Here is a 27,448-nt window from a genome sequence, read left to right on the forward strand (position 1 = left end):
ATGTTGAAAAAGGATTTGAAAAAGTGAATCTTTCTTTACTTTGTAAAAAAAAAAAAAAAAAAAGCTTTTGTTGTGTTATTGACGATGTATTAATGTTGTACTTTGACCCTGGAAAACAAAGCAATAAAAAAAAATATATATATCTGTGGATTAGTTCTAGCTGTCAGGTGCTTATCTTCCACTATTCATCTGCAAATAGTCTTTGTTTTCTCTAGATCCTGAGCACAAGCTTACCTTGCCACGGCTAATCTCATTGACCCAACTTGCTTACAATTTATTCTCGACGTGAATGATTTATACAAAACTAGGTAGGCAGCCTGCGGCCAAACTGAAGGACTATGATGTATGTTGATATCAAAGTTTGTGCCCTGAATCTTACATATAATATAAATACTATCTGGAAGGAAGGAATTTTTTATTATTTGGTTTTTTAAGCTCAATTCATAAATCATTCTCAGAAACATAGCTAAGTGATATAACCATAAAAACATAGATAAAACCATTTCATATATACAAACAAAATCCAATACAGATACAGACTGGAATAAAAAATCCCATTTTAAAATGTTTATTGGAAAAGCAACATCTTCAAAACGCAGTATAGATATCTGCTATGCAGTGGGAGGACAGAACAGACCTGGTTGAGAATGGGCTCTGCAGGTCTTAATTAGGGGACCTTTGTTACATGAGACTCCAATTAAGAGGCTGCAATGACAATTAACCCCTCATACACCAGAGCAGTAAATATAAAATATATTTTTATAAAATATAAAAACAGACCCTTTAGCCTATTTTACAGAGACAAATAACCATTTTGTCACAGAGCGAAAATAAGAGTTCTAATTTAAAGAGAGGGGCCTCTTATGCTTTTGGCAGAGGTCATAGTAGCCAACTATAGATTAAGGGAGGGAGATAAATTGGGGGAGGAGAAGCATCCTTTCCTGCTTTCCAAAGAATCTCTTGTTTTTCTTGCTGCCTCTCATTTCCCCAACTTTCCTATCTCTTCTTTCCCTCTCTGCTTTTTTCTCTTCCTGCATTCCTGGCTTTATTAATTTTCCTGTTGCTCTCTTTTTCAATTACATTCAGAGGCAGCTGGTATGCTGGCTGCTTGTATAACAGAAGAAAAAGAGGGGGGGGGGGGGGACAACAGAATAAAATTTGCCTCCTCTAACAGATACAACCCTGGGAAGCTATACAGAATTCAGGAGAATAAACCAGCTGGGATCCAACTTGCTGGATAAGGCACAAAGACAGGCGTGCTTTTAATAACTCAATGAAAAATTGGTCTCTCAAAAGTTTTATACAGGGAAAACAAAAAAAACCTGCACATTAAGTATGCTTAATGTTTTAGACTGCTATAGAGAAAAAGTTATTTAGAGCCAAGATTCAGTATTACAGCAGCTGCAAGGAGTTGCCAAGCAAAAGTGGTATTACATTAAGTGGGAATGGGATTTCAGTTCAAGGGTAAGCCTCACTCAACTAAATGGGACTTCAAAAAGTAGCTAGCAGCAGCAGCCTAGGGCAGGCATAGGCAAACTCCAGCCCTCCAGATATTTGGGACTACAATTCCCATCATCCCTAGCTAACAGGACCAGCGGTCAGGGATGATGAATGAATGAATTTATTAATACGGTCACAGACCAGCGTCAACACACACAATATCACAGATCATAAAAAATATCAGAAATACAAAGGACAATATGAATATAACAAAGATTTAAATATAAAAATTAAAATTAATTATTAGCGTGCCCCGTGTAATTAACATTTAGGGGTTTGGTCACTATGGGATACCACTTGCTTCCTGCGATTGATTGCAGACGCACAGAATTTAGCTACATTCAATGTAGTCTTGGGATTCTTGTCCTCTAGCAGTAGTTTTAAACTATGGTGTTCCGATTCTTTCCTGGACTTTTGCAAAACAGGTGTAATAAAAGTCAAACGTATATCCTCATAAAGACGACAACATAATAGTACATGTGAAGCAGTTTCAACTTCCAGCGAGCCACAAGGACAGACCCGTGCTGTGTATGGTTTACCCTCAAATCTGCCCTCAAGGCAGAAGGGAGAACGTTGAATCTGGCAAGGGTAAAAGACCGTCTGTATTTGGGTACCTGAAGATCTGACAGATACTTAGCTGGAGAGAAACCTCTCCCATGGTCCCTTATTGCTGGATGTTTAATCATTTCGCTCATGTGGCATTGTAATTCTACGTCCCAGATACGCTGGCGAAGGGATGATGGGAATTGTAGTCCCAAAACATCTGGAGGGCCGAGTTTGCCTAGGTCTGCCCTAGGGCCACCTATAGGGTTGTAGGGGCTACCATGTCTCCAATTTCATGCACTTAGTGAAAAAGAAAAAAGAATGGCTGTTTTGGTTTCTCAATGCAAATGAGGTCCAGATTAGGTCTATACTAGAGGAAGATCCAGATCAATGAATTAGGGCCCAAATTAGATGGGAGGGGCGTGTCTTGCACAGCTGTAATTTAAGTGCTACAACTGTTTCTACAGACACTACAGTAGGAGTTTTTGGCACAGGGGTTGACAGTTCATTTACATACAGAAACCTCAGGTTTAATCTTAAAACAACTGAATTCAAAAAAGGTTTAGGAAGCAGACCCCGTCTGCCCTTGACCCTGGAGAGCAACTACTAGCTAGTGCTGACTTCTGAGTAATACTGAACTATTATACTTGCTGTAAGGCAGCTTTGTATGTTCCAGATTACTCTATGTTTTCAGGTTCCTTCTCCCCTGAAAACCAACCTATTAAGACATCGTAACTGTTGGCTGTAGCAGGCCGATGCTTTGGCACAATATGAAGCAACATCAAGGCACAATATGAAGCCACCTTAAATGCCAACCTGTTCAGGTTTTCCTGTATCAAATTGCAACTGTAGACCAAAATCTGGTTGACTTTCTACTCTAGTTTTAACTCTTAAAACATTCAAATTCCAATAAAATATGAAAAAATATTTTTTTTAAAAAAACAAAACCCCAAACAGGAGTGTTAATCCAGAATAGTCAGAACTATTGGTGGAGGACTGTTGCTAGGCTGTGAAACTGGCAGCACAGTTCCCTCACAGAACAGGAAACAGGACTTCTCTAACCACTTTCTTGGGAGGAAGCCCCACTGAATTAGTAGAATTAAATAGATTACTTCTGAGTGGTTAATGATTTAGACTGCACTGTGTCTCATGCTTTCACACCATACTGAATGATCGACCAAATCTAAGCATGCCTCACGTTCACATATCCCACGTGGTAAGGCATAAGTTCCTCCCTTCAAGTGATTTGTTGCAAGCGTGAAAAGTCTTCCCGTTATCCCTGAAGCTTAATCTGGAATATTTATGTAAAGAATATAAAATACACTTCTTGTAAACAGAGCCAGAATCATAATTATGCAAAAAAACAAAATAAACCTGGTTACGTTAGAAACATACTGCCTTAACTACACAATCTTTTGCACATGAAGGTATGAACATGATGCGTTTCAGCTTACTGCTAACCGTAGGATATACCTGTACACACTTCTCCAGCTTGCAACTTAAGCCTTTGGTTTAAAGAGACAACTATTGCCCTTGGCAACCTGTTAAGACTCAGGTTTTGGCGTCAATATACAAAACATACAGATCTACTTGAGCTCAATAGCTAAGTATCAAGGAAATGTTGTACATGTAGGTCCTGCTTTCCAAACACAGTGCGTTACCAGGAAATCATTTGCAAGCATTTGCATAGCAAGCTGATGATTTCCATTATTTCCTACGGGAACATTTATAATCTGTGATTTGTCCAGTCTCTGCCCCCCACGGGCTTTTTCCAGAAATGGCTGCAGCCAACCAGCAAAACACAAGTAAGGAAGTGGGCAAACTCTGGCTGTTTGGCTATCTGAATCAGCTGGTTTTGTACCATGGTTTGGGCATAATTCTTTGTGTTTGGATAACTGAATATGCAGATAACGAATGTTGCCATAGCGGGACCTGTGTGTGCTTCAAATCTGGCAGACAAATCAACAGTAAATACATTATTTAGAAAATGTATTTCAAGGATGGTATACGTTTGCATGTGTGTGTGCACGTACAGACAAAAGACATTCAACAAAATTTATGCAGCATGTCTAGTGCAAGTCTGTAGATATTGTTTCATTTCCTTCTTTAAACACTTTCTGCCAAAGCAAACAACGCGTTCCCACCACTGTGCACTCTCTTGCAGAACAGGAAATGTATCTGAACATTTTTTATGGCAAAGGTATTGTTTGCTGAAAGGCAGTAGCTGAGGTTTCTTCTCCCAGGGCTCTTTGCCACAGTGCAGCAGAAATAACATGTGCTCAAAATCTGTGCACTTCATCATATGCAAAGGCCGGAGGTGCCACAAAATGTTTCTTAGCTCAGCCGCCTAAGGGCCTGATTTCCAATGTTTCTTGGGAAATGGTAGCCAGAGTTGCTTGTTACTCTTTCCTTTGCTTTTGAATGTATCCAAGGAGAACGAAGGGGAGGAGGAACGAAAAGGCACAGACCGTGAAACAAACTTCAGCTCCTGCCAGCCAGTATACTGGAAAGAAAGGAAGGAGAAAAACAGCATTTAAGAATATTGTTAATCCGGAAAAAGCGAGAACTTTCCTAAAGTGGCCTCCACGAAACAGTTTGTACCAAACTGAGTGAGAAGAACTCTGCCATTCCCAGAAGATGCAGCTTTTCCTCACCAGAATTAAATATCACCTGGGCTGGAATTTTCGAACTGAAAGCAGAACCCTCGGCTCCTATCCAACAATATCAACAGACTGGCAGCAGCCAGGGCCCAATAAAAAATACCGGTAACCACATTTGCCAGCAAGTTTCAGAAAATGCTCCAGGAACTCTGCCATGAGGAAAGCCTCATGGATGGGAAAGGGGCAAGGATGTGACTCTGCTCCACATACATTTTGCTGCAGGTCTGTTTGCTTTTCTGAGGTTCTGTGCCTGGCGCAAAGCTATAGGGAGGCTCCTGTGTGGTAACCGGGGTTCAAAACTCTGCTTCTCTCTAGTCAGCAAGTGCTATAGGAAGGTCACTTCCTGGGGGAGCCTCAAATGCTGCCTTTTCCAATACAGAGCTAGTTTGAGTCAAAGCACACACAGAAACATCTACAGCAAGCCCACAGTGAGATAAAAACCTTACCTTTTCCCCACAGAATTTCCCTGGAAGAATACCCAAATTGATTTTTAAAGCTCCTAAGTTCAAAAAGCATTTGGAGACTGGACTTTGACCAGCAGCATTTCCCCTTTAAAAAAGCTCTTACCCAAAAGATGCTTCTTAAACCTAATGGTGGGAAGGGAAGATTTGAGTGAGGGGCTGAAGAGTCCCCATAACAAACAAAAACTGGAGCAAGAGCAAAGAGACTGCAACAACCTGAAGGCAGGCATTTTGTAGTTTTAGACGTTAGAAGGGAGAGATGCAAGTTTCTAATTTTAGCTGGCTGCCAAGACTATCTTGTGATGCAAATTACAAACAAAATGTGGGGTGCATGGATGCACTTCTCTGTATCACAGCCACGCTTCGTAGTATCGAGGAAAATGCATGTTGCTATTGCAACCTTTCCTGACAGAAGCATGAAAACAGGAATCCTACCATAGCTGAAACACTTTCCATGATACGCAATGCGAGGTTCAATTTGAAATCCATGGCGAAATCCATATATTGTTTCTATTGCTGACAAGGGCGCATGTGAGCACACGCATACATGCACAATTACCTGTTGCTGACACAATTGGTCCAAAAGCTCTTGCAAGGGCCCCCAGGCTCCTTAAGATTCCCATTAGGGTTCCCTTTTGGCTGGCTAACCCTATGAAAGAAAGAACCATCATCATTTACTACTTGTCCGTTTTTTACTTCTTGGCTTTCCCTACCAAGGCAAAACACTTCGAGCCCAGCACTATAAAACATCTGAGAAATAAAATGATAAAGGATTGGGTCTTTAAGAGAGAACCGTGCATCCTTATCCCGAGGCCCTGGTTAGGAAGACCAGATCCACTGCCTCCTGAGATTTATTGAGGCTGGAACTATGCATTGGTCAGAAGACCCAGATTTGAGAGCTCAAACAAAATGGCTGCAAAGTAGTGGAGTCAAGGAAGGAGTTATGTAGCAGGGAGGTAGCAGAAGTATGTGCGTTTGCCATGATGTCTCAGACTAAAAAGCTGCTGTAGTTCATCTACTTCTTACATTTAGACAGCTGTCCGTTGACGACAATGCCCGGGATGGCTTACAAACAAAAGAAACACTTTTGTTGCATCAGAAACAACCCCAGCTTCCGAGCAACACTTTCAACATAACCCAACTCCTTCAGTTATTCAAATAATGAGAACAAGTCTGCACTGTCAAACCAGTGAGCACTCCAACGATCTCCGTTTCATTCTTGTCCCTTTAATCTTGTATTTTTTGGTGCAACTGGAGTAATAGTGTTAGAAGTTCTTCTCAACTTTGCCTTTATGAGAAACAAGGAAAGTTGTTCAGGCAAGTTTACCACCAGCATCTGAGGCCTAAATCCCACAATCTTGAGTGTACTTCGCTGCTAAAACTCAGCATCAAAGCTACATTTCCATCTGTGAGGCTCCCTGAGGTATATTTTATTCGCCAGTTAACCGGCAGAGGAATGTTGAGCAAGTCCTTGGGTTAGAGGACAGAGTTTCTACTTGGCCATTCTTGCTCATTCCTACCATTACTTTGAAGTGAATGTCTTTATCTTCCCTTGTGCACATACAACACGTGAAAATAGGGCAATAGTTCCCACCTGCAAAAATGTATTATTTTATTTAGAGATCCTTTTGTGGGCTCTAGTGTCAGGTATCTGTAGTCGCTAGCACCATATAGGAATAGCAGTCTATAAAAACTTGGCATGCCCCAGTCAGTAATAAGCCGTTTGAAGTCCCACATTTCTTAACGGGAGAGTTAAACAGATCCTTCACTCATTTCCCCCCAAATTAATGGTATTTTGAGTGCTTGCATTTGTCTGAACCACACCTACTGTCCTTACTGTGTGCTGTACAAAACAGAGCAGGAGCCAATGCCAAGTGGAATCAATTTCCAATTCTGTGTTTCATCTATCTCCAACTCTGAGGCAAAAGAATCTGACAGCAGCCTGGCTTTAAAGATTCAACACACAGTTAAAAGAGCAAGCAAAAAACTCCTTAGAGAAGGGCTCTGCCCATTACAAGAGTAAACAGCCACGTACCATAGCCAGACACCACCGTAGACAAACAAGGAACAACCGTAGCAGCAGCTGGAAGTAATTTAATAACAGGTTAGAAAATGATTAAACAAGTGAGAATGCAAATGTGTTAACAATGGATGGCAGGAGGAGAAGGTTTAATTCTGCATGGGCTACGATCCAGTTCCCAGTGGGAAACAAGATTCCATAGCCAAAACAGCAGGCTTGAATCCCTTCTCATCACTTGAATGGGGATTAAACCCTACGCAAAAGTGCCATTTGAAGTAGTTCTCATACACATGCTGCACAAAGAGGCTTTTGCAAAGGCTTTAAAACAGCTCCTCCACTCCTGTTTGCTCATACAGGAGCACAGAGACTGTCTTAATTAAAGCAGTTTGCCAAACTGGTCTCTGAATCAGCCTCCCCCACCCCCTTTAAACACTGCCGGAGTGATGAATTCAGAATTTAAGTCCTAATGACAATTTAGGATGAGGTTTTTCCCCTGAAAGTGCTGGTCAGGCAGATGCTAGTCATACCAAAAACTATCCCTTAGTTCAGGCACCCCCAAACTCGGCCCTCCAGATGTTTTGGGTCTATAACTTCCATCATCCCTAGCTAGCAGGACCAGTGGTCAGGGATGGTGGGAATTGTAGTCCCAAAACATCTAGAGGGCCGAGGTTGAGGAAGGCTGCCTTAGTTGATCATGCCGGTAGATCCTGAAGTGAACAAATGCCTTCAGGAGAAAACAGAAATGCCAATACGGACTTTCTGTCTGCAAGCCTCCCGGAGGGCAGTCTAATTCTTGCTCTTTTTCAGGACTGGCATCATGGAATCACAGAATTGTCCAATTGGAAGGGACCCTGAGGGTCATCCAGTCCAACCCCGTGATGCAGGAAATGGGAGGTGGCTGGTCCTTCAGGCTTCTGCCTTTAAAGGAACAGGGGGAGTTTGTTGGGGCACTTCCCGTGCTCAAACCTCTTCCCCTCAGCAATGTTTTTTCACAAGCACCATAAAAGAGCTCCTGGTTCCAGATGGCCTTTCTGTATTTGCAGAAGGGACAGAGGGGCTCCTCAAGCTCTCCAGGCTGATCTAGGAGGTCAGCACACCCCCTTCCTCTGGAGAAAAAGCCAAAGATGAGGATCCAGAGGAAGGAGCCATCAAAAGGTGATGGAATCTCTTCCAGTCAGAGAACAGAAATTTCCAGTAAGGCCTTTCTTTTGGAAAATACCTTGCTGGTCTTTTGCAGAGCTTTGCATTATTTGCAATTCAGGGATTAAGTTGCAAAGAAAAGACTGGTCCATCTGCTCACTAGTCAACTGGGAAGCTGAGCATCCTCTAGGTTCAAGAGTCCTTGCCTTAACTCATGGGTAAGCAAACTAAGGCCTGGGGGCCGGATCCAGCACAATCGCCTTCTAAATCCGGCCTGCAGACGCTCCAGGAATCAGCGTGTTTTTACCTGAGTAGAATGTGTCCTTTTATTTAAGATGCATCTGTGGGTTATTTGTGGGGCATAGGAATTCGTTCATTTCTAATTTTTTTCCAAAATATAGTCCGGTCCCCCACAAGGTCTGAGGGACAGTGGACCGGCCCCCTGCTGAAAAAGTTTGCTGACCCCTGCGCTTAACTGAACTCAAGCCCTGATTGGACAGCCTGGACTATGCAACTTTCCTCTGCCTGTAGTCCAGTGTTTAAACAGCAGTCAGGGACATCACATTTCTTTTTTGGAAAAGCATGCTAAGCCAGGATTATTGACAATCTAGATATCCTCTTCAGCCCCTAGGAGCTGGAAAGATCAACCATAAGCTGAGGCGACACAAGTTAATGACATGTTTAAACATCACCATGGCAACTTCTATCATGTCATTAGCATTAAAATAAACTCGAAAGGACATCTCCTTCAAGATTGATAAGCAACAAAGGCAGTTTGGAAACCTAAATCCATTCTGCATTAATGAACTCAAGAAATCTATGGAGCCAATTTCGCTTTGCTTTAGTGCCTGAAAAGATTTGTTTGAGAAGCTCACCAAAGGAGTAAAACAACAGTCCAGTGCCCAGGAGGATCATGTTAGAACTCCAGCCAACAAAAAGGAAACCAAGAGCTGACACCATTATTGCCTGTCGAAAAGAAAAGGGGGCAAGGTGAGAAAGTTCATGGTTTTACAGGTCACAAACTCTAGTGAAAACCCAAAGCTTGTTCTCTCCTGCCTTAAGGGGAGGGAAAACCAAAGAGCTATGTAGTAGGGGTGATTCCATGACAATGTCAACCTATAGACCCATTTTTCATTTTCATATATAGTTAACGCGCTCTATATATTTTCAAAGATAATTTCCTCAAGTTTAACAGTTTTTCAAAATGGCATTTTACATGTGAGTAAAATGAGCAGAAGTGTGGCATGCAAGATGACTCAGAATTTCTCTAGGTTTTTTCCCTAAAGATCTCTGCAATAAAATAGAGAATAGGATAATAAGCCTTTATTTTATTGGTTTTTTCCCCTCATTTGGCGAATTGACAAGAAATTTTATGCTAGGAACAAAATAGTTGGTTTGGAATGATTTGTTTGATGGTGGAATTGGGCACCATCACCAACAGAAACTGCACTTTAAAGACCATTTTATATCCACTTCATAGCCCCAAAGCCAATCTCTCTCTCTCTCTCTCTCTCTCTCTCTCTCCTCTCTTTCTCTGTCTCTCTCTCTCTCTCATTATTATGGTCTACTGAACACTGACCTTCTCCAACATGAACAAATGCTTTGTGTACTCTCTCACAAAAGGAAGGGGAGAAATCAACTGGATCTATTACAAGTTCAATGACAGAAGACACATTTCCTGAAAGCTCTTCAAGTATGCATGAAGCAAAAACAGTACAAGAAAGACTACTTCAAATGGAAAACAAGCCCCACCCTTTTTACAGTCTTCACTTCGTTTCCTGGCTCAATTTGGCGAGTGTACCCTCCTTGGATCACAGCCATCGTAATTCCAATGAAGAAAAACATCTTCCCTTGTTCCAGACTAAGAGAAAACAGGAAAAAGTTACTTTCTTCTCCATGTCCAAACTCCCAAAATTAACATGGCTGGCAGCTGTTATATTTTAAGGAATATATACTGTGGATATTTGGGCATGTTCCCTAACTAACCAGTTTAGTAGTTCTGACACAGCCCTCTTAGGGGCAAAGTAGTTTAGCTTGATTTGCAATTATGTTTTTTAGTTCAATAGTTAGTTCTACCCAGTCAGTAACTAGAAGAAACTTTGACATAAAGTATTCAATCTCCCCTCTACAGGAGGCTTCTAAAATCATTACAGGAACATACAGGGATGTTTGGGGTGGGGTGGCCCAGGGGGTCCAATTCCCAGGACTTTGCCAGCATACCTCAGTTCTTTTGCCCTTCCTCTCCTTTTTAATCTTAAATATATTAGGCTAGCCAGCTGCCCTGCAAGGTGTACTGCTGCTAAGCCACACACCTGGCCAACCAGACACCATCTTAATTTCCCAGGGGCATTTCTACATATAAATGAGCAAATGCAAATTTATGTCATGGGCTGAGTCCTTTAAGTACCTGGCAACATCTGCCTGGGCCCCCCCCTGCCCCGCCAAGAGTGGATTTATCTGGGATCAGGGCCTGTGTGGGAAAGTGCCTGCCATGTTATAATTTAACACAATTCATGGTGCAGTGTTGCACTAGCACACTGTAGGGAATTGGAGAGGCAGGCAGCCTCCCAGACTTAGCTGCCACATACACCTGGGTCCGCAACAGAGCACCTTGACAGGAGATCTCTCAGACCTGGAGAATGCCGTCTCAACGTTCCAAAAGAGTGCAAGCATGAGTTCCAATCCCTGCTCAGTCACGAAACTTGGTGATTGTCCTTTGGAAGCAACTCTCTCAGCCTAACAGACATTCAGAGAGGCTATATCAGGCACAGGCAAACTCGGCCCTCCAGATGTGTTGAGACTTCAATTCCCATCACCCCAACCATTGGTCCTGTTAGCTAGGGATGATGGGAGTTGTAGTCCCAAAACATCTGGAGAGCCAAGTTTGCCTACACCTGAGCTAAATTGTCAGACGTATCCTTGGTGGAAGAGAATGATTTCAATGTATCAAGGAAATAGGTAAGTAAAATGGTTATAGGAATGTTTACTCATATGAGAGAGGACTGCCAGCTGAATTTCCACTTTGGGTGATTTATGCAAGCTAACGGGACAAATATTTCCAGAGAAAATGGCCTGCAAGACTAGATGAGTTTCCTCAACCAGAGCCCACATTATGGGGGTGGATTGGAGTGGGAATGACATCTTATACTGTAATTAAACACAGAGGTCATCTGAGTAAACACAATGACAGAACTTTGTTTATACTGATGTCTCGTGAGGCCCACTATTTTGACAAATAAAATAAATATCATGCGAAATACCTGCTGAATTGGAAGTGTTGATGGACAAAAAAGCTCAGAGTGTATTCCAGACCAGAAAACAGGAAAAGATACAGGAAATACACCAGGCCTAGGATCTTGAGATCTGTTACAAAACACCACCATCAAATTCCATTCTTAAGAACAAGTACAAAAGTAAACATACCAACAGAATGGCCAGACCAGTAGAATCAAAACCTTCAAAAAAGGAGCTCTAGACTTTGCAAATCTCAGATGGGGCTCTGGCTCCAGTTGTGGAAGACTAAAAGCTGTTACAACACACAAATCCAGGGCAGGTGTAATACTGGCTCCTTGCATATACACACAGTTTCCAGCCCCTTCCTGACCTTTCCATGCCTTAGGTCATCTCTGCTGGCCCACTGGGACAGGCACCCGCTCCGGCACCCAATGCGTTTTGACTGTATGTGATTTTGGTGTCATGCGCTATCCCTAGAACGTAACCCCTGTGTAAGGGGATATTAATTAGATGCTGTACCTTGATGTGTTAATTAATTAGATGCTGTACCTTGAAGTGTTAATTAATTAGATGTGTCAGAAGTGGCCCAAATATATTTTAAACAAATACATTTTAAAAGATGGTGAGATAAGATGCTTTCTCTGCAAAAGTATTGAAAGCTTCAGTACTTGGTTAATCCTACTATGCAGGTGTGGTAAGAAAAATACCAGTGTGATTACTAGTTCAGAGTAAATGTGCCTTTTACTGGAATTGTGTTGTGTGTGTGTGTGTTTTTTAAAACCTATTTCTATTGCATTCCGTGTTTCATTCCACATGTCAGAGAGTAGATATTCATGTGACTAACAGAAGCTGATGCACGCAGAGGCCTTACGCACTCAAAGCATATCTCTGCAATCATTCTTTCATGCTATGTGCTGCATAAACTCAAGCCAGTTTGCTGACTGGGAGGACTGCCAAATCTCAAGCAAAAGTGCAGATATGCAAATATATTCAGGAAAGGGCTAAGCCTCATTGTGAAGAAAGACAACACAACGTTTTGCAGCATCAGGGTTGGCGCAAAGGAGAAAAAGGTAGTGGATTTTGACATGCACAGGCAACTTCATAATAAAAGGAAGAACAAAAAGCTCAAGGACTTGCTCTCTTTCGAAGAGGTTTCCATATTTTGGCTGACGGCAGAGAACTGGAACAGGGCCCGAGGACTAATCAGGCCAGCTGCTGACTGGAAACCGGACATAATGGAGGACACCTAACAAAACAGGGAGAAGGAAAGAAAGAATTGAGTCTGAAGGCACTGTGACTGAGCCGCTTTGCGTGCCACACAAAACCAGGACTTTAGTGCTACCTGCATGAGCAAGGCCAGGGGTAGGCAACCTAAGGCCCAGGGGCCGGATGTGGCCCAATCGCCTTCTCAATTCGGCCTGTGGACAGTCTGGAAATCAGCATGTTTTTACATGAGGAGAATGTGTGCTTTTATTTAAAATGCATCTCTGGGTTATTTGTGGAGCATAGGAATTTGTTCATATTTTTTTTCTTCAAAATATAGTCCGGCCCATCACATGGTCTGAGGGACGGTGGACGGGCCCACGGCTGAAAAAGGTTGCTGACCCCTGAGCAAGACCCACACTTCCCCCCCCATGTTGCTGCAAAAGCAGACTGTGGGAGTGTGCTCTGGCTGGAAATCTTAGGAGCCAAATTTTGAAAGTCCTGGGTTGTACAGGTATAAATAAAAGGAAATTTATCTAACTCATAAAGAGTACTGGGAAAGAGAGAAGGTTGCCTCATACTAATTGAGAGTTATATAGGGACTAATTTAGACAACCAGTTTCGTTTCATTTATTCCTTGGTATTCTATTATGCTATATAATTCTTGCTATCATTTATTGTTTTGAGTGTACTGGTTAATGAAACAATAAAAAGACTTTTTTAGAAGCTTGGGTCTTAAAACAATTTTTACTTTTAAATTTTATTTTATGTCCTTCAATAGTTTTCCATTTTGGGACAACCCCACCAATGGTGCAGAAAGCCTCTTTATTTATTTTTTTCAAAAATCTCTCTCCCGTTTTGTCCTGGTTTATATATCTAGTTTGTGATGATATAACATTTGATATTTATTTCGACACATTTTTCTTTTAAAGTTGCATAGACCAAATCAGAATTTTATCTGTTACCCACATTGTTCTATATTCAGTTGGTCTCAAACAACCATTTCCCAATTCTGCTTGTACAATGCACTCTAAGTATTTGTTTTAAAATGACACTATAGGTACATCCAGTTATTTTCATCATATGTAGAGGAAAGACATAGCAAGGGAGAGAGACTCTTCCAGCTTCCACATGTTATCCAGGAGATCTGAAACAAACAACTATGCATGCAGAGTTGTCTGGGCCTCCAGTGCAATTCTGAGTCCACTGAACCCAATGAGACTTATGTCAATGTATCCATGCACAAAATTGTGCTATAAAGCAGGTTTAAGGAGTCTTTAGGGTGCAACGCTATACCCTCTTACCTGGGAATAAGCCCCACTGGATTTGAGGGACTTCTTCCGGAATGGACCGTGTAAATGTGCTGTTAATAACCCAGATTCAGGGGTTGTGGTGGCTGAGAGATCCCAGATTCAAATGACTACACCTCTCTAGCAATGGCTTTTTGGAATTAGTCTAGCTTTACTTTTCCTGTATCTACACCAGGGCTGGCAAAATGTCAGAGCAGCAAAGGGTCCCTCGGCAAATGAAGGTGCATAGTGGCCAAGGTCAACCAACTTTGACACCTGAAGCAGAAAAATCCCACAGTCCTCTCTCTCCCTCCCTGACAGTAGGCAATGCACCATCCATCTGGCAGCTGCTTCACTCTGCAAATGGTTAGAGCTGACGCCCACCATCTGACACCACACAAACACACACTCACACACAGCCACTCGGGCACTTCCAAGGCCTAAACTATGTTTGTTAATAATTTCTCTCATCATGTGCCTTTTCTATCCAGAATTAAAGTAATGTGACACTTGATAATTTCTTAGCACCAAAAAGCCAAGTACCGTATTTTTCGCCCTATAGAACGCACTTTTTCCCCTCCAAAAATGAAGGGGAATTGTGTGTGCGTCCTATGGGGCAAATGCAGGCTTTTGCTGAAGCCTGGAGAGTGACAGGCATTGGTGCGCACCGACCCCTCTCGCTCTCCAGGCTTCAGGAAGCTATCCGCAAGCCTTGCGAGCCCGGGGGAGTTCCCGCCAGGCGCATGAGGCTTGGGGCGGCAGCCTGCATCCCGAAGCACGGGGCGCCCTCCGGAGGACACCCCGTTCTTCGGGCAGGTGTCCGCAAGCCTCCCGCGTCCGGCGAGAGGTCCCACCAGGAGCGTGAGGCTTGGGGCGGCTGCCTGCATCCCAAAGCACGGGGCGCCCTCCAGAGGATGCCCCGTGCTTCTGGAAGGTGTCCACAAGCCTCCCGCGCCCGGCAGGTCCCACCGGGCGCGTGAGGCTTGGGGCGGCAGCCTGCATCCCGAAGCACGGGGCGCCCTCCGGAGGACGCCCTGTTCTTCGGGCAGGTGTCCGCAAGCCTCCCGCGCCTGGCAGGAGGTCCCGCCGGGCTCGCAAGGCTTGCAGGCAGCAGTCTGTTCTGGGGGCTGGGGTCGGGGGAAGCTCGGGCTTCCCCCACGCCAGCCCTGCGCCTGGGGGGGAAATATTTTTTCCCCTTTATTTCGCCCCCAAAAAACCTACGTGCGTCCTATGGGGCGGTGCATCCTATGGGGCGAAAAATACGGTAGCTCAAGGCAGCTCTTGGAAGGATCAAGATTAATGAAAAAACTATCTTAAGCAAAAACTATCTTAAGCAAAATTAATAGAGAACCATTAAAATCGTATTTGCTACTTTGCCTTTAGTGACTTGGACCACTTAACCCAGTCCGCCTTTTCCATCCATATCCCGTGCTCCAACTAGGGCAATAAAGACAGCATTATGTGGTGGTTTGGCTCTAGACTAGAACTTGGGAGACCAGAGTTTGGATCCCTTCTCTGCCATGAGGCTCATGGGGTGACCATGGGCTCTCTCTCTTTGCCTAACCTATCTCAAGTTTTGTTGTGGTGATTAAATGGGAAGGGGGGGGGGAACTGTACGCTTTGGAGGGGTGATGGGACTTGAATGCAGTAAATAAATTCTGCCCTTGAGGACTATGTGTTCTTCTGCAATTCTTGTGCAATTCCACTTAATGGAACATAAGGAAGATAACTTGCCACTGAACTACTTCCCTCACTTGCCAATAACAAGCATACATGGAGCTCCAGACCTGTTTTGAAAATATAAAGCAGAGTGAGACAATTTCTTTGGGCCAGATTCTGCTTAAAAATGGAGGCACTGGTTTCCTGATGTTCTGTTAAGACCAAGATGGCCACTAATGGGTCTCTAGAACATGTTACCCGTTTTTCTTTGGGAAGTGTCTCTGGCAACAACATGAAGACGAAAGCTAAGTCAATCACTGCAAACATGACAGCAAACATAGCAGACCGAACATAGAAGATTTCTCCCTTCTCTTTTTCCATGGAGAGGTATGCTCCAAGCATAGGCCCAAAGGTAAAGCCCAGGGAGAAAGCAACGCCAATCATTGCCTAGGGAAAGAAGGGTAATACTTATTTAGTAACATTTCTCTCCTCCTTCAACTCTAATAGAGCTTCCAGAGCAGCAAATATGGACATGTACTATTTGAAACATAGATACCCATAATTCAATCATTTTTCATTCATTTTTCTAGATAAGAAGAAGAAGAAGAGTTTGGATTTGATATCCCGCCTTTCACTCCCCTTCAGGAGTCTCAAAGCGGCTACCAATACCAATTAAACTTTTTATTGCACTAGCCATAGGCCATGGCATCATTCAGAAGGAGAACAAACAACAACAACAACAACAACAACAATAATAAGCATAAAAATCATCGGGCACATACAATAAAACCACGGTTACGGCTACTAAAATTATTTGTTGCATTAAATAGAACAGAATAGCAGAAGATTCTCAGGTAAAATGTGCCAAATTAAATATCCGAAACCCCTTTACAGTTGACTGCTACTTTGTCTAGTTCCTTCCTCCTGATCTTAGCTGCCAGCGCATAGAGTGCAACTTTATAAGTAACAAAGTCGTCGGTGTTGCTCAGCAGCCATTTCACCCTTTCCACCCTATTCAGATGTGTTCCATTTGTAAACAGGGGTTTTATAAATCGGTCTCTTGGGTCTATATATAACAGGCACTGCAATAAATAATGGCACAGGTCCTCGACGCAGGGTTGTCCACACAGACAGAGTCTCTCTTCGTAACGTACTTTGCTGTACTGTAAATCCAACACCACCGAGGGCATCAATTGGAATCGTAGTTCTGTAAAAGCTTTGCCAGGTATCTGGCTCAGGCATGCTCTGTTTTGATAAGAAGGAACCATGGTGAGCTCCTGGTAGAAGCAACCATGGCTAGATCCCTTTCTGCATCGGACTAAAGAGACAGTCTCTTAAGTGCCTCTTATCCGTCTTCAGGGTCACCTGAAGATCTTGTAATTGATATTGAGACAAGAGGCGTTGGACACCAGCCTTCCAGTATTTGGTCTGTTCCCATTCTGTGTAAGACAGGGATGTCCAACAAGTCGATTGGGATTGACTGGTCGATCACCGGGAGGTTGCAGTCGATCGCTGTTGATCGCAGGCTCCTTTGCTTTTGCCTAAGACAGCCTTTCTCAACCTTGGGTTCCCAGATGTTTTTGGCCTACAACTCCCATCATCCCTAGCTAACAAGGCCAGAGTTCAGGGATGATGGGAGTTGTAGTCCCAAAACATCTGGGGACCTCTCCCCTGCCTGTATCTCCTCCTGATATCTGTAACGGAAGACAGAGTTTTTTGACCTGAACCCCGAAAAAGGGGGGGCAGATCACGGTCAGATTTTAATTCTGAAAGTAGATTGCAGTCCCTCGGGAGTTGGCCACCCCTGGTGTAAGACATAGCGGGGCATCTCTCCTTCGAAAGAGACTGAAGTCTTTTCACATAATTTAGGCACAGGTAATCAATTCTAGCCTGCATTGTTGTCATGTCAGCTTCAACGAGGAGAAGAGCAGCTGGAGTCCCGTTGGGGGGCGAGAGCACTTTCCTGAGGAATTTGCTCTTAATATTTTGTTGGTTTCATTGGGGAAAGTATGCACTTAGCAGAAATGCAACACATATTAAGATGTCTTAAGTTGTACTGATAAAGCTTATACAGTGGTACCTTGGGTTAAGAACTTAATTCTTTCCGGAGGTCCGTTCTTAACCTGAAACTGTTCTTAACCTGAAGCACCACTTTAGCTAATGCGGCCTCCTGCTGCCGCCAGAGCACAATTTCTGTTCTCATCCTGAAGCAAAGTTCTTAACCCGAGGTACTATTTCTGGGGTAGCAGAGTCTGTAACCTGAAGCGTCTGTAACCTGAAGCGTCTGTAACCTGAGGCACCACTGTATATTGTGTAAGCTGTCTTGAGAACATAGGCACCAGTTCCTTAGGGCTGAAGACACTTTAGCCCCCTCAACACCGTTTAGCAGGGGGCTCAGCTTCCCTAATATTGGGGGAGCGGATGAGGCCAAGTGCCGAGCTAGGCCCAGTTTCTTGGTGTGGGGCGTGAAGGGGAGCTGTGTCTTCTTCCCTGCGACACGAACAGAGCCAGGGCTGCCACCATGGCCACTACCTGTGCCTCCTCATACTCCCCTCCCACAGTCCCCAAACCTGCTCCAGAGGGTTGGGGGCAAAACTCCGGAACACATTTAGGCAGAGGGAGAAGAGGGGGAGGGCGTTCCATTGTGCAGGCAGAAGTCCTTGCACTGCATTGGATACCACCTGGAATCTGCAATTTTTCTACTGGATAGAAAGAAGCATGAAGTTTAGGCTGAAGTCAGGTTGGACTTTGACTGGAGAATTCAACCACCACCCCTTGGGATTCTGGGGAAAATGGCACCTAACATTCCTAGCCTAGTATTGGGCAAACAAAACTGGGGAATGGCCATGTTCATGTCACTGCTGCATCTCATCCCATCCCACTCTGTATGCGGAACACATTCACGTCCATGTGGCTGATCAAAAATTAAACAGCAAAGATCCTGATCAAAGGCTCACACCAGGCCGCTAACTCACCATGCCTTTGCTTCGAGCTTTTGGACTCTGCAAGTCAGCAATTACTGCAGTGGAGAGGCTGACATTCCCTTTGCTTATTCCACCGAGAATTCTGGAGAAAATGAATAGCTCAAAGCTCCTGGAAATGGCCCACAAGGAATATGATGCTATCATACCAATCTACAGAAATAAGAAGGTACATACGCAATGAAAATAATGGAATTTAGAAAGCACAAGAAAATGTAAGCACTCCGCCTTGGACCTACAGTATTACACAGGGGAAGCTAAACTGAACCTAAACTAAAAAATGGGGGGAAACCTCATGTTTTCTCAAAAGAATACTGTTATTGGATTCTTTATTTGGGAAGCTAAAGAGAAATTCCAGGTTACTTATTCAGAATAAAATTATGATGAGGTAAAAACCCCTAGTACAATTACTGGCCATATGCAGACCAATTCATAAGCACATAAAAGCAGTATTGAAGAGAATTTTCAGACATATTGGGGTTGTCCAACCTTGTGTATTCAGCAATCTTCAAGCAGCAGAAATCATGAAGGTTATCTAAAACATCTCTGATGCTGCAAAGAATTGCAGCTTTTTCAGCTGGCATGGAAACTTTTCTCTTCTAGCCTAAAGGCAAGGCGATACACAGCTGTTGATTGTAAGATGGAATCAACAGCACTGCCAGGCTGAAGGGAGCCCAGGGAAATATGCCTTTGAGAGCCCCCCGCCCCACCCTTTGGACCACTCACTCATCCTACCCCCAATACTTGCTCTCATCCCCATCTCCTTCCTTCCTGCTACTTGATAAATTAGTCATTTTCTTCACTTCATTAAAAGGAATCAGGAAAGTTGCTATGTACTGGGGGGGGGGGGGTGCACATGCGCACTTGTGTGTGAACAAATATATTCCTTCTCCTTTCTTTAAATGAAGAGTAAAGCACAGATTCTGGTGGCATGTGCAGAGGGCTGCAGCGGGGAGGAGAAGATGATGAGATCTTGTAGGATTCTGCCCCATAAATATATATAGTTATAAGTTTGGGGCGGGGGAGTAGGCTGTAAGCAAAGACCCTCTCAACCCCTGGATCCAGCAAGTGTGGAAATACAAGCCAGGCTGGCTTCCCATTGAGCTGAGAGCCTGGGTGATGGGCCATAAAGAGAACAAAGGAAGGGGCTCTGTGTGAGATGGAAAATGGGTGGGGCCTCCTCTCCCAAGTCGTGGTTAGATAGAAGCACAAACCCAGAGTTGACAGCAGAGAGTTTTGGAGTGATGTGAGCTAGAAGCAAGGCAGCAAACTGGAGGGAGAGTCACAGCAATGTTTGATTTATGTTTGAATCCAAAGCTGGGGTATTAATGGTGTAGACACCCTTCTCCATACCCATGGTAGGCTCAGCTTGTGTATGCACACACACCATATCCCATAAAGACCTCAGAGCCTGTCCTGTACCTCATCCTGAAGGAAACACAATCCCTGGTTAAGCGCCTGGAACCTTGCATTGCTTGGAGATTAGGATGGCGTGCAACAATGCTGTCAGAAGTGGGATTCATGTTCCCTGAAGAACCTGTAAGCAAGAATCTGAGCCGAAATGGAGGAACGGCAGCATTCCTGGAGCAGCAAAGCCAGCAATGGATGGAGCGGCAAAACCAGTGGTTCAACTGACAGCTGCAAGCAGAGTGTGTGAGAAGCCTCAGTGGAGAGGAAAGTGTGACTCCACGCGAGGTGAGGGCCCTGCTGGTTGAAATGCGACAGGGGGTTGAAAGCGACCCAGGAGCCCCACTGGAAGAGATCCAGAGTGTGGATGGGCAGCTGAGGGGCTTGGACTTTGAAGAGACGCAGTCAGTAGCCGAGGACAAAACCTTGGAGAAGCTGGAGGTGGCTGGAGCTGAGGAGCTGAGGAGCTGCTGCTGATAGATTTCTCCACTTGTGGAAGAGAGTAATGGGAGGTGCATGTGAACTTGCAAGAAGAACAGCCTGTGCCAGAGGAAATGGCGAAGTGTTCCTCAGTGGAGGAGAACACACAGGAAAAGCTCAAGGCCTGTGTGTGTGCACCAGAGGAACAGCCAGCTCATGCTGAACTGGGTGTTTTTAAAAAACAACAACTATGATTTTGCCCTACTTATTACCTGTGCAACTCAACCTTGCAAGATGAATTCAGCCTGACCAGAACTAATCCAGAAAATGTAATGGTTTGACTCACACAACACCCAGGGCATAATGGAAAAGGGCTGCCTGGGTTTAGCCGGGGTTACTTAGATCATGTAACCGATCTACACTGCACAATCTTTAGTCCCGTCAACAGACATACCACAGTCAACAACATGATCGGCCGTCTCCCAAAGTAATCAGACGTGGCACCAGTAAGTGGAGAGGAGAAGAACTGAAGGATGGAAAATATGGAGCCAATCAGACCTGCAAAATATGGAAAATTAAAATGCAATATGGATCTGCCAGCATCCAGGTCAACCCTTCACAGCCATGTTCACGTGTGAGCCATGCCACACATTACATTTTGAAGGCTGCCATGGATCCTAAACATTTTGGGCCGTTGTCCTCAGGACCCACCTGAAAGCATCAGGAAGTATTTCCCATACATTATTAAGGTGGCTTAATTGCATTTAATGCCAGATTTATATGGTCCTGCGCTTCATGCAAACTGTCAGCAAGAGTCCTATATTGAAACTTCATTCATACCTCCAAACAAGACACTGTTGTATTTCCTTTCAGAAGGAACTTGAACCACTTCACTGAACCAGTCCACCCCCTGCTGCAGCGTCATGTAGAAACTATCCTGTGGAAGAAAATATGCATGGGAGGGATAAATTCAGGAAGGACAGGGGAGCAACCATAGTCAGCCTAAGAGCTGCACACCACATGCAATTATTCCACAATAATTTTTTCTAGTTCTTGTCATGTGCAAAGAGTAACCACAACCAATGTTTTCAGAAACACTTGCTTTAAAAGACAGAAAGCCTGAACTGCCCTCAGACCTCAGCAGGCTACATTTGGACTATCATTTAACATCTTAGTGGTTCAGAGACAGACAAGCCACTGGAAAGAAAGAGAATAGCTTAACCACCCTCTCACTCTCTCTCCGTTATTTATGCCACAGCACAAGGGGAAGAAGGAACTAGTCACGTTCTGCTTTTACTAATCCTATGCTTCACATCCAAACAGAGTAATACAAGGGCTTCCTGCATTGACTTCCTACAGTCAGCAACAAGGTGTACAACAAAGAGTGAAGCACGAAACTAACCATCACAAGTCTGAAATCTCCCCACTGTAAGATAACAAGAGCGGCTTTAAAAAACACACTAACAGTTACTATTCGCAGCAGTATTACCGTACCAGTTTAGAGTTACATCAAAACCTGTCCTAAGTTTTCACCTAAGACACAGATGTGCTAGAGCACTTACTATGAACTCTAAACATTTATTGTTGCCTGAAAAGTTGTTGTTTTTAAGCAGTAACACATGCTCCGTGAGCATTGCTGGTTCACTCAGATACCAAAACACTGAACCCAAACATTTCAAATTGCCCAGAGGTTACATAGAGGCATTGTCTGGTTTAGGCATCTGCATACAGTGGCACCTCGGGTTAAGTACTTAATTCGTTCCGGAGGTCCATTCTTAACCCGAAACCGTTCTTAACCTGAAGCACTACTTTAGCTAATGAGGCCTCCTGCTGCCGCCGTGCCACCGGAGCACGATTTCTGTTCTCATCCTGAAGCAAAGTTCTTAACCCAAGGTAATATTTCTGGGGTAGCGGAGTCTGTAACCTGAAGCCTGTGTAACCCGAGGTGCCACTGTATACAGAATATAGGGTGTTTGGCACACCAAAATTCCAGGTGGACCACTTTGGCACCTGGACTAAAGTGGTTCATTATCGTTAGAGCAGTGTTTCCCAACCTTTTTTGGGCAAAGGCACACTTGTTTCATGAAAAAAATCTCGAGGCACACCACCATTACAGCCCCGTGACGTCAGCGCGCAGCGTCACGCCGGGAGGGACATGAATTGCTAGCAAATTACATAATCACCTCCTTGAGGGCTGGCTCATCTTCTCCGAAGGCAGAACCCCATTAATTAACAGCACAGACTCACACCATAGCCAAGACGAGGGGGAAAAACCTCAGTCATGCACAGTCATGCACATGTGGGGGCTAAATGAGGACGAAGACCGGGCAGAGAGCAGGGTTCAAATCACCCCACCTGGCCAGGACAATCCCTGGGTGCTCCCTTGGGCCACTCGCCTGACCCACCTCGCAGGGCTGTTGTTGCGAGGATAACACGGGGAGAACCACGCGCGCCCCCGGGAGCTCCTTGGAGGAGAAAGCGGGCGATGAATGCAATGCACGAAATATATGAGAGGCGACCAGGTTTTGCAGGTGAGGGGCCCCCGCCAGCCTCCGCTTCCAACACCCGGTGCAACGACGCCGAAGTTTCCCCCTGGGCTCGGCTCGGGGAGCAGCGCTGCTCCCCCCCGGCTCCCCTTCGCCCTCCCGGCTCTCTCTGCCGCCCACTGGGGACCCCCCTCACCTGCCAAGTCCGGAGCGCCAGTGGAAGTTGCATGCATGCATGCAGGGCGCCGCGTTGCCATTGCATTGCACTGCACTCCATGCAACGCCTGCATGCATGCATTGCCTTGCACGCCCGCCAAGGGGTCTCCCCGTGGTCCGATGCGTCCCCTCCGGCGCGGATGCAGCATTGCAAAAATAAAAAACCCCCGCCGCAGCCCTACCTGGGGGGCAGCCTCCGCCGCTCCGCCTCCGCGGGGATTCCCGGGCTCCATCCTGCCGCCCGGCCGCCGCCGCTGCGCTCATTCCATGGCCGGGAGAAGAGCGCTTCAAACAAAACGCCCGGCCCGCCAGGCCATGCTGGGAAACGTAGTTCGTGCACCCCGCGCGGGCGCGGAGCCCAAGGGCGAGGGGACTACGGATCCCGGCAGCCCCCGCGCCGGGGACGGAGGGGGAGAGGCCGGGTGCAGGGATGGAGGGACGGGTGGGCGAGCGAGTGAGTGAGTGGCAGCCGCCAAGCCTTGGCCGAGAGCCAGGAAGGGCCTCCCCGGAGGAAGAGGAGGAGGAGGGAGGCGCAGAGCAGGAGGGAGGGAGGGAACCCCAGGGGTCATCTAGTGACGGCGCCCCAATCGAAAATTTGACTTTAAAAAAAAAATCTTTCAATTTTTTAATTTTCCCCGCGGCACACCAGGCAACATCTCGCGGCACACTAGTGTGCCGCGGAACAGTGGTTGGGAAACACTGTGTTAGAGCACACTCTTTACAGAGATGTGAGTTTCAAGCGCTGTCATAGCACAATCATGCCATGATCAAATACAGGTGGCATCCCATCATATTTTACATGTTTATCGCGAGTGTTTTGGGTAAATGTGGCTTAGGTCTTACTTACATTATTATTGCTGTAATGGTCAAGAATTGAAGGAAGGAGAGGCAGGATGATGGTGAACCCCAACAAGTCTATGAGGAGTGCGATAAAAACAATGGTGATCACACGAGTAGAGCCCTCTTCAGTTCCTGGTGACTCCTTGAGAGGCCTCCTGCTCTCTTGGCTTTGCCCCAGTGTCATTGTCTCAGGGATCCTGCTCTGAAATACAAGGGTGGGGTGGGGCAGTGGGGGAAGGGGAGGAAGTGGATAACTTGCTGACTCATTCTCCCTTCATTGAAATTTTACTGCAATTAAAAAAATAATAAAAAGGTAGGAGGTAGTTTCCCTTGTTTATTTCCTTCTCCTGATCTATCCAATTGTGGATTGGTGACTCCATTTAAATCTCCCAGTAATATTATTTTTCCTTCTAAATATTCCAACATCTTTTTTTCAGTCTTCTTGAATAATTCCCTTTTATTCTGGTTAGGTGCATAGACTCCTGTTACATAAATTATTTCCCCTTGGTGTTTTATTTTAAGTATTAACAATCTACCATCTGGGTCTGTATATAGTAGTTCTGGCTCTAGGCATGGTTTAACATGAACTACCACTCCTCTTTTTTTTGAACTTAACCACAAAAATTCCAAATAAACACAGAGACATTAAAATTTAATATATCTGGTACAACAGCATCAAAAATACCAATGCCTAAAATGAAACCAGCTTATAGCTCCAATTCCCACTGTTGGGCTGGAACAAAATGTCATTAATTTACAGTGCAGCACCATGATCTTTCATTAATCAGGTGCTCTTTGAAGATGATGCTTTAGCTGGAAGTATTTGTCATAGCCTTTAGCAATCAAATAAGGTCTGGTGTTGAATACAGATGACTTTTAACTGCCGCAGGAAGAACAGTGAACTCTCATCTGTATTTTAATAGGGGTTAAAAGTATGCAAGCTGTATTCTTTAGGGCAGTGATGGCCAAACTTGGCCCTCCAGCTGTTTTGGGACTACAACTCCCATCACCACTGCTTTAGGGTAAAACTTCTGAGTGTCCACAGAGGTGGAACGGCCACACTCTGTCTTCTCAGAGGCCACTGTGCTCTAGTGATGACTGAAACGGACACTTTCCTTTGAGAGGAGGCTTTGCAGTAAGAGAGGCACCATCTAGCTGCAAAGGTTAAAATAGTTACAGAACAGACTTCCTTGGGCAAGGTTATCATTTATCAGAAAACTGATAAATGAGTGTGTTCTATCAAAAAACAGATTGACAGAATGCACGTGAGACAGAAATTCAAAAGTATTAAGAATATGAAGCATGCTCCATATTATCACTTTTTCCATATGTACAAATGAAGCTGCAAAATTGCATCTTGCTCAAGGCATTTCTCACCGCATCTCCTTCCATGGTCTGCTGTGGCCTCACACTTGTAGCAGCCGCTGCCCTGAAGCGCTCATATCATCTGGTGGTACTGCTTAATGGTTTGGTTTTCTGTGGAATTTCTGAAATTGGTAAAAAAAAGTCCCAGGGGTGGGAAAAAAAGCTCAACAACTTTCCCGTATGGATTTTCACTTTTTGAAATATGGCAAGCCGAGCTTTTATGGCTGCATTTTTTAACACTGATACATTGTTTGGTTGCAGCTGCAATTACGTGTATGTGGTTTTTTTAACAGCCACGTTATAAGGAGGGTTGCTAATTTTCGAAAAGAAACCAAATCATGTATTTAACAGTGCCAAGTGATCTTAATTTCGCAGTACGATTTCAATCTATAGCATCAACTATCAAAGGCTGGACGCGGGGAGTTGGCCAAAGAGGCGCGCGTCCGGCAAGGCTGCTTCCAGGGGCGGGAGCACGTCTGGAATGCAAAGAGGGGGGACCCTTCGGCCGGGGCGGAGCCGGGGGGGAGCAGGGCGGAAGCTGCCCCCCAAATCAGTACAAATCAATACCAATCCCTGCCACAATTCCTGGCTGCGCCCCTGCCCCTGGGGACCCTCCCATCTCCCCTGGCGGGTGGGCGATGCCCGCGCCTCGGGCTGGCCGAGAGCAGCGGGGCGGAGGGAGCCTTCTTCGCCCGAGGGGGCGGCGGCGAAGGCGGCAGCCACCGCGCACCCGCGCCCTTCCCCCGAGCTCCCCCGGACCCGGCGAGAGAAGCGCCAGGGGCGCGAAGGGGACCCGCGCGCTGCACCCGCCCCTCCCGCCAGCCCACCTGCCCGGAGAAGCGCGGGGACCCGGCCGGGCGGAGCCTCCGGCGGCTGCCCGAGAGACGAGGCGTCCGGGGTCCTGGGTGGCGCCGCGGCTTTCCCTGCCGCTTCCTCTTCCGGGCTGGGGCCTCTCCCGCCGCCTCCGAGGCCACAGCAAGTGGAGGCTCCCCAGACGGGAGGCGCGCCCTGGCCAGAAGAATCCGCGCCGCCCGGCCAGCATCCCAGGCGGCGCGCAAAAACGCACCGTCGCTCCTGCTGCCGCGCCAGGCGCTCGCTGGATCCGGCCAGGGACCCCCGCAGCCCGGCACCCTCTTCTCCCAGGGGCCCCTTGGCCCTGGGCAGCCCTTCCTCGCCTCCCGGCGGGGTCCAGCCACGGGTCTTCGGCAGCCCAGCTGCCTCCACTGCTGGCGGGCAGAGCGGGGCCAGCGGATCTTCGACGGCAGCCGTTTTCCCCTCCGTGAATTGGCGTGAGCCTCTTGGAAAGCCACTCCCGTTGGTGGCCACGGCTGCCTGGTGCGGGAGCCAGTTGCTTCGTTGATGCGCTGCGTGAAGGACTTTTCCTTTTTGTGCCCCAAAGCTGCCAACGTTTTCCAAACGGTTATGTTTGGGTATGCGTCTTGAATACCATTTTTGAATGCATATTTGAAACTTCCCACTTCAAAAATGAGTTCTCTTTTATCAACATCTTGCTATAAATTTGCAGGTTCACTGGCTTTTGCCCTCAGCCCCTCTGTTGACATAGAATCTAACTGGGTATATGTGCGTAGTGGAGCATATTTTCTTGTATCATAACTGTGAGAATGATCAGGCACATAGCAGAGAGCAAGTCCTACTGAACTCAGTGGGACTTCTGAGTAAAAAAGCTTAGGATTGCAGTACAGTGGTACTTCAGGTTCCATACGCTTCAGGTTACAGACTCCACTAACCCAGAAATAGTACCTCGGGTTAAGAACTTTGCTTCAGGATGAGAACAGAAATCGTGCTCCGGTGGCGCGGCAGCAGCAGCAGGAGGCCCCATTAGCTAAAGTGGTGCTTCAGGTTAAGAACAGTTTCAGGTTACGAACGGACCTCTGGAACAAATTAAGTACTTAACCCGAGGTACCACTGTATAATACTGCAGTCTTTTACCCAGTTACCTGGGAATAAGTTCCATTGAATTCAGTGGGACTTACCTCTGAGTAGACACATACAGTGCAAGACTC

The 27,448-nt window shown here is 45.6% G+C and overlaps 1 protein-coding gene across 5 annotated transcripts; it reads right to left on the reverse strand.

Annotated features, from left to right (window-relative positions):
• Nucleotides 1–554: 554 nt before the first annotated feature.
• On the reverse strand, nucleotides 555–26,874 carry SLC75A1 (solute carrier family 75 member 1). Of its 5 annotated transcripts, none has more exons than XM_028743530.2 (14): nucleotides 26,252–26,402; nucleotides 25,437–25,546; nucleotides 24,067–24,261; nucleotides 21,358–21,454; nucleotides 20,972–21,075; nucleotides 18,685–18,843; nucleotides 15,968–16,156; nucleotides 12,696–12,804; nucleotides 11,585–11,687; nucleotides 10,077–10,185; nucleotides 9,200–9,290; nucleotides 7,200–7,247; nucleotides 5,724–5,813; nucleotides 555–4,546 (listed from the first exon to the last, which is right to left on the reverse strand). In XM_028743530.2, the coding sequence occupies exons 2-14, from the start codon at nucleotides 25,449–25,451 to the stop codon at nucleotides 4,443–4,445; spliced, it is 1,413 nt and encodes a 470-aa protein (XP_028599363.2). In that variant the 5' UTR covers nucleotides 25,452–25,546; nucleotides 26,252–26,402; the 3' UTR covers nucleotides 555–4,442. The 5 variants fall into 5 exon arrangements, with proteins under 5 accessions (XP_028599363.2, XP_028599365.2, XP_077790619.1 ...); XM_028743532.2 differs by having other exon boundaries at nucleotides 25,437–25,535; nucleotides 26,252–26,360; XM_077934493.1 differs by lacking the exon at nucleotides 25,437–25,546 and having other exon boundaries at nucleotides 26,252–26,392.
• Between the last annotated feature and the right edge of the window lie 574 nt (nucleotides 26,875–27,448).

The sequence above is a fragment of the Podarcis muralis genome, chromosome 9 (genome assembly GCF_964188315.1).
Source record: "Podarcis muralis chromosome 9, rPodMur119.hap1.1, whole genome shotgun sequence".
In the NCBI taxonomy this organism is placed as follows: Eukaryota; Metazoa; Chordata; class Lepidosauria; order Squamata; family Lacertidae; genus Podarcis; species Podarcis muralis.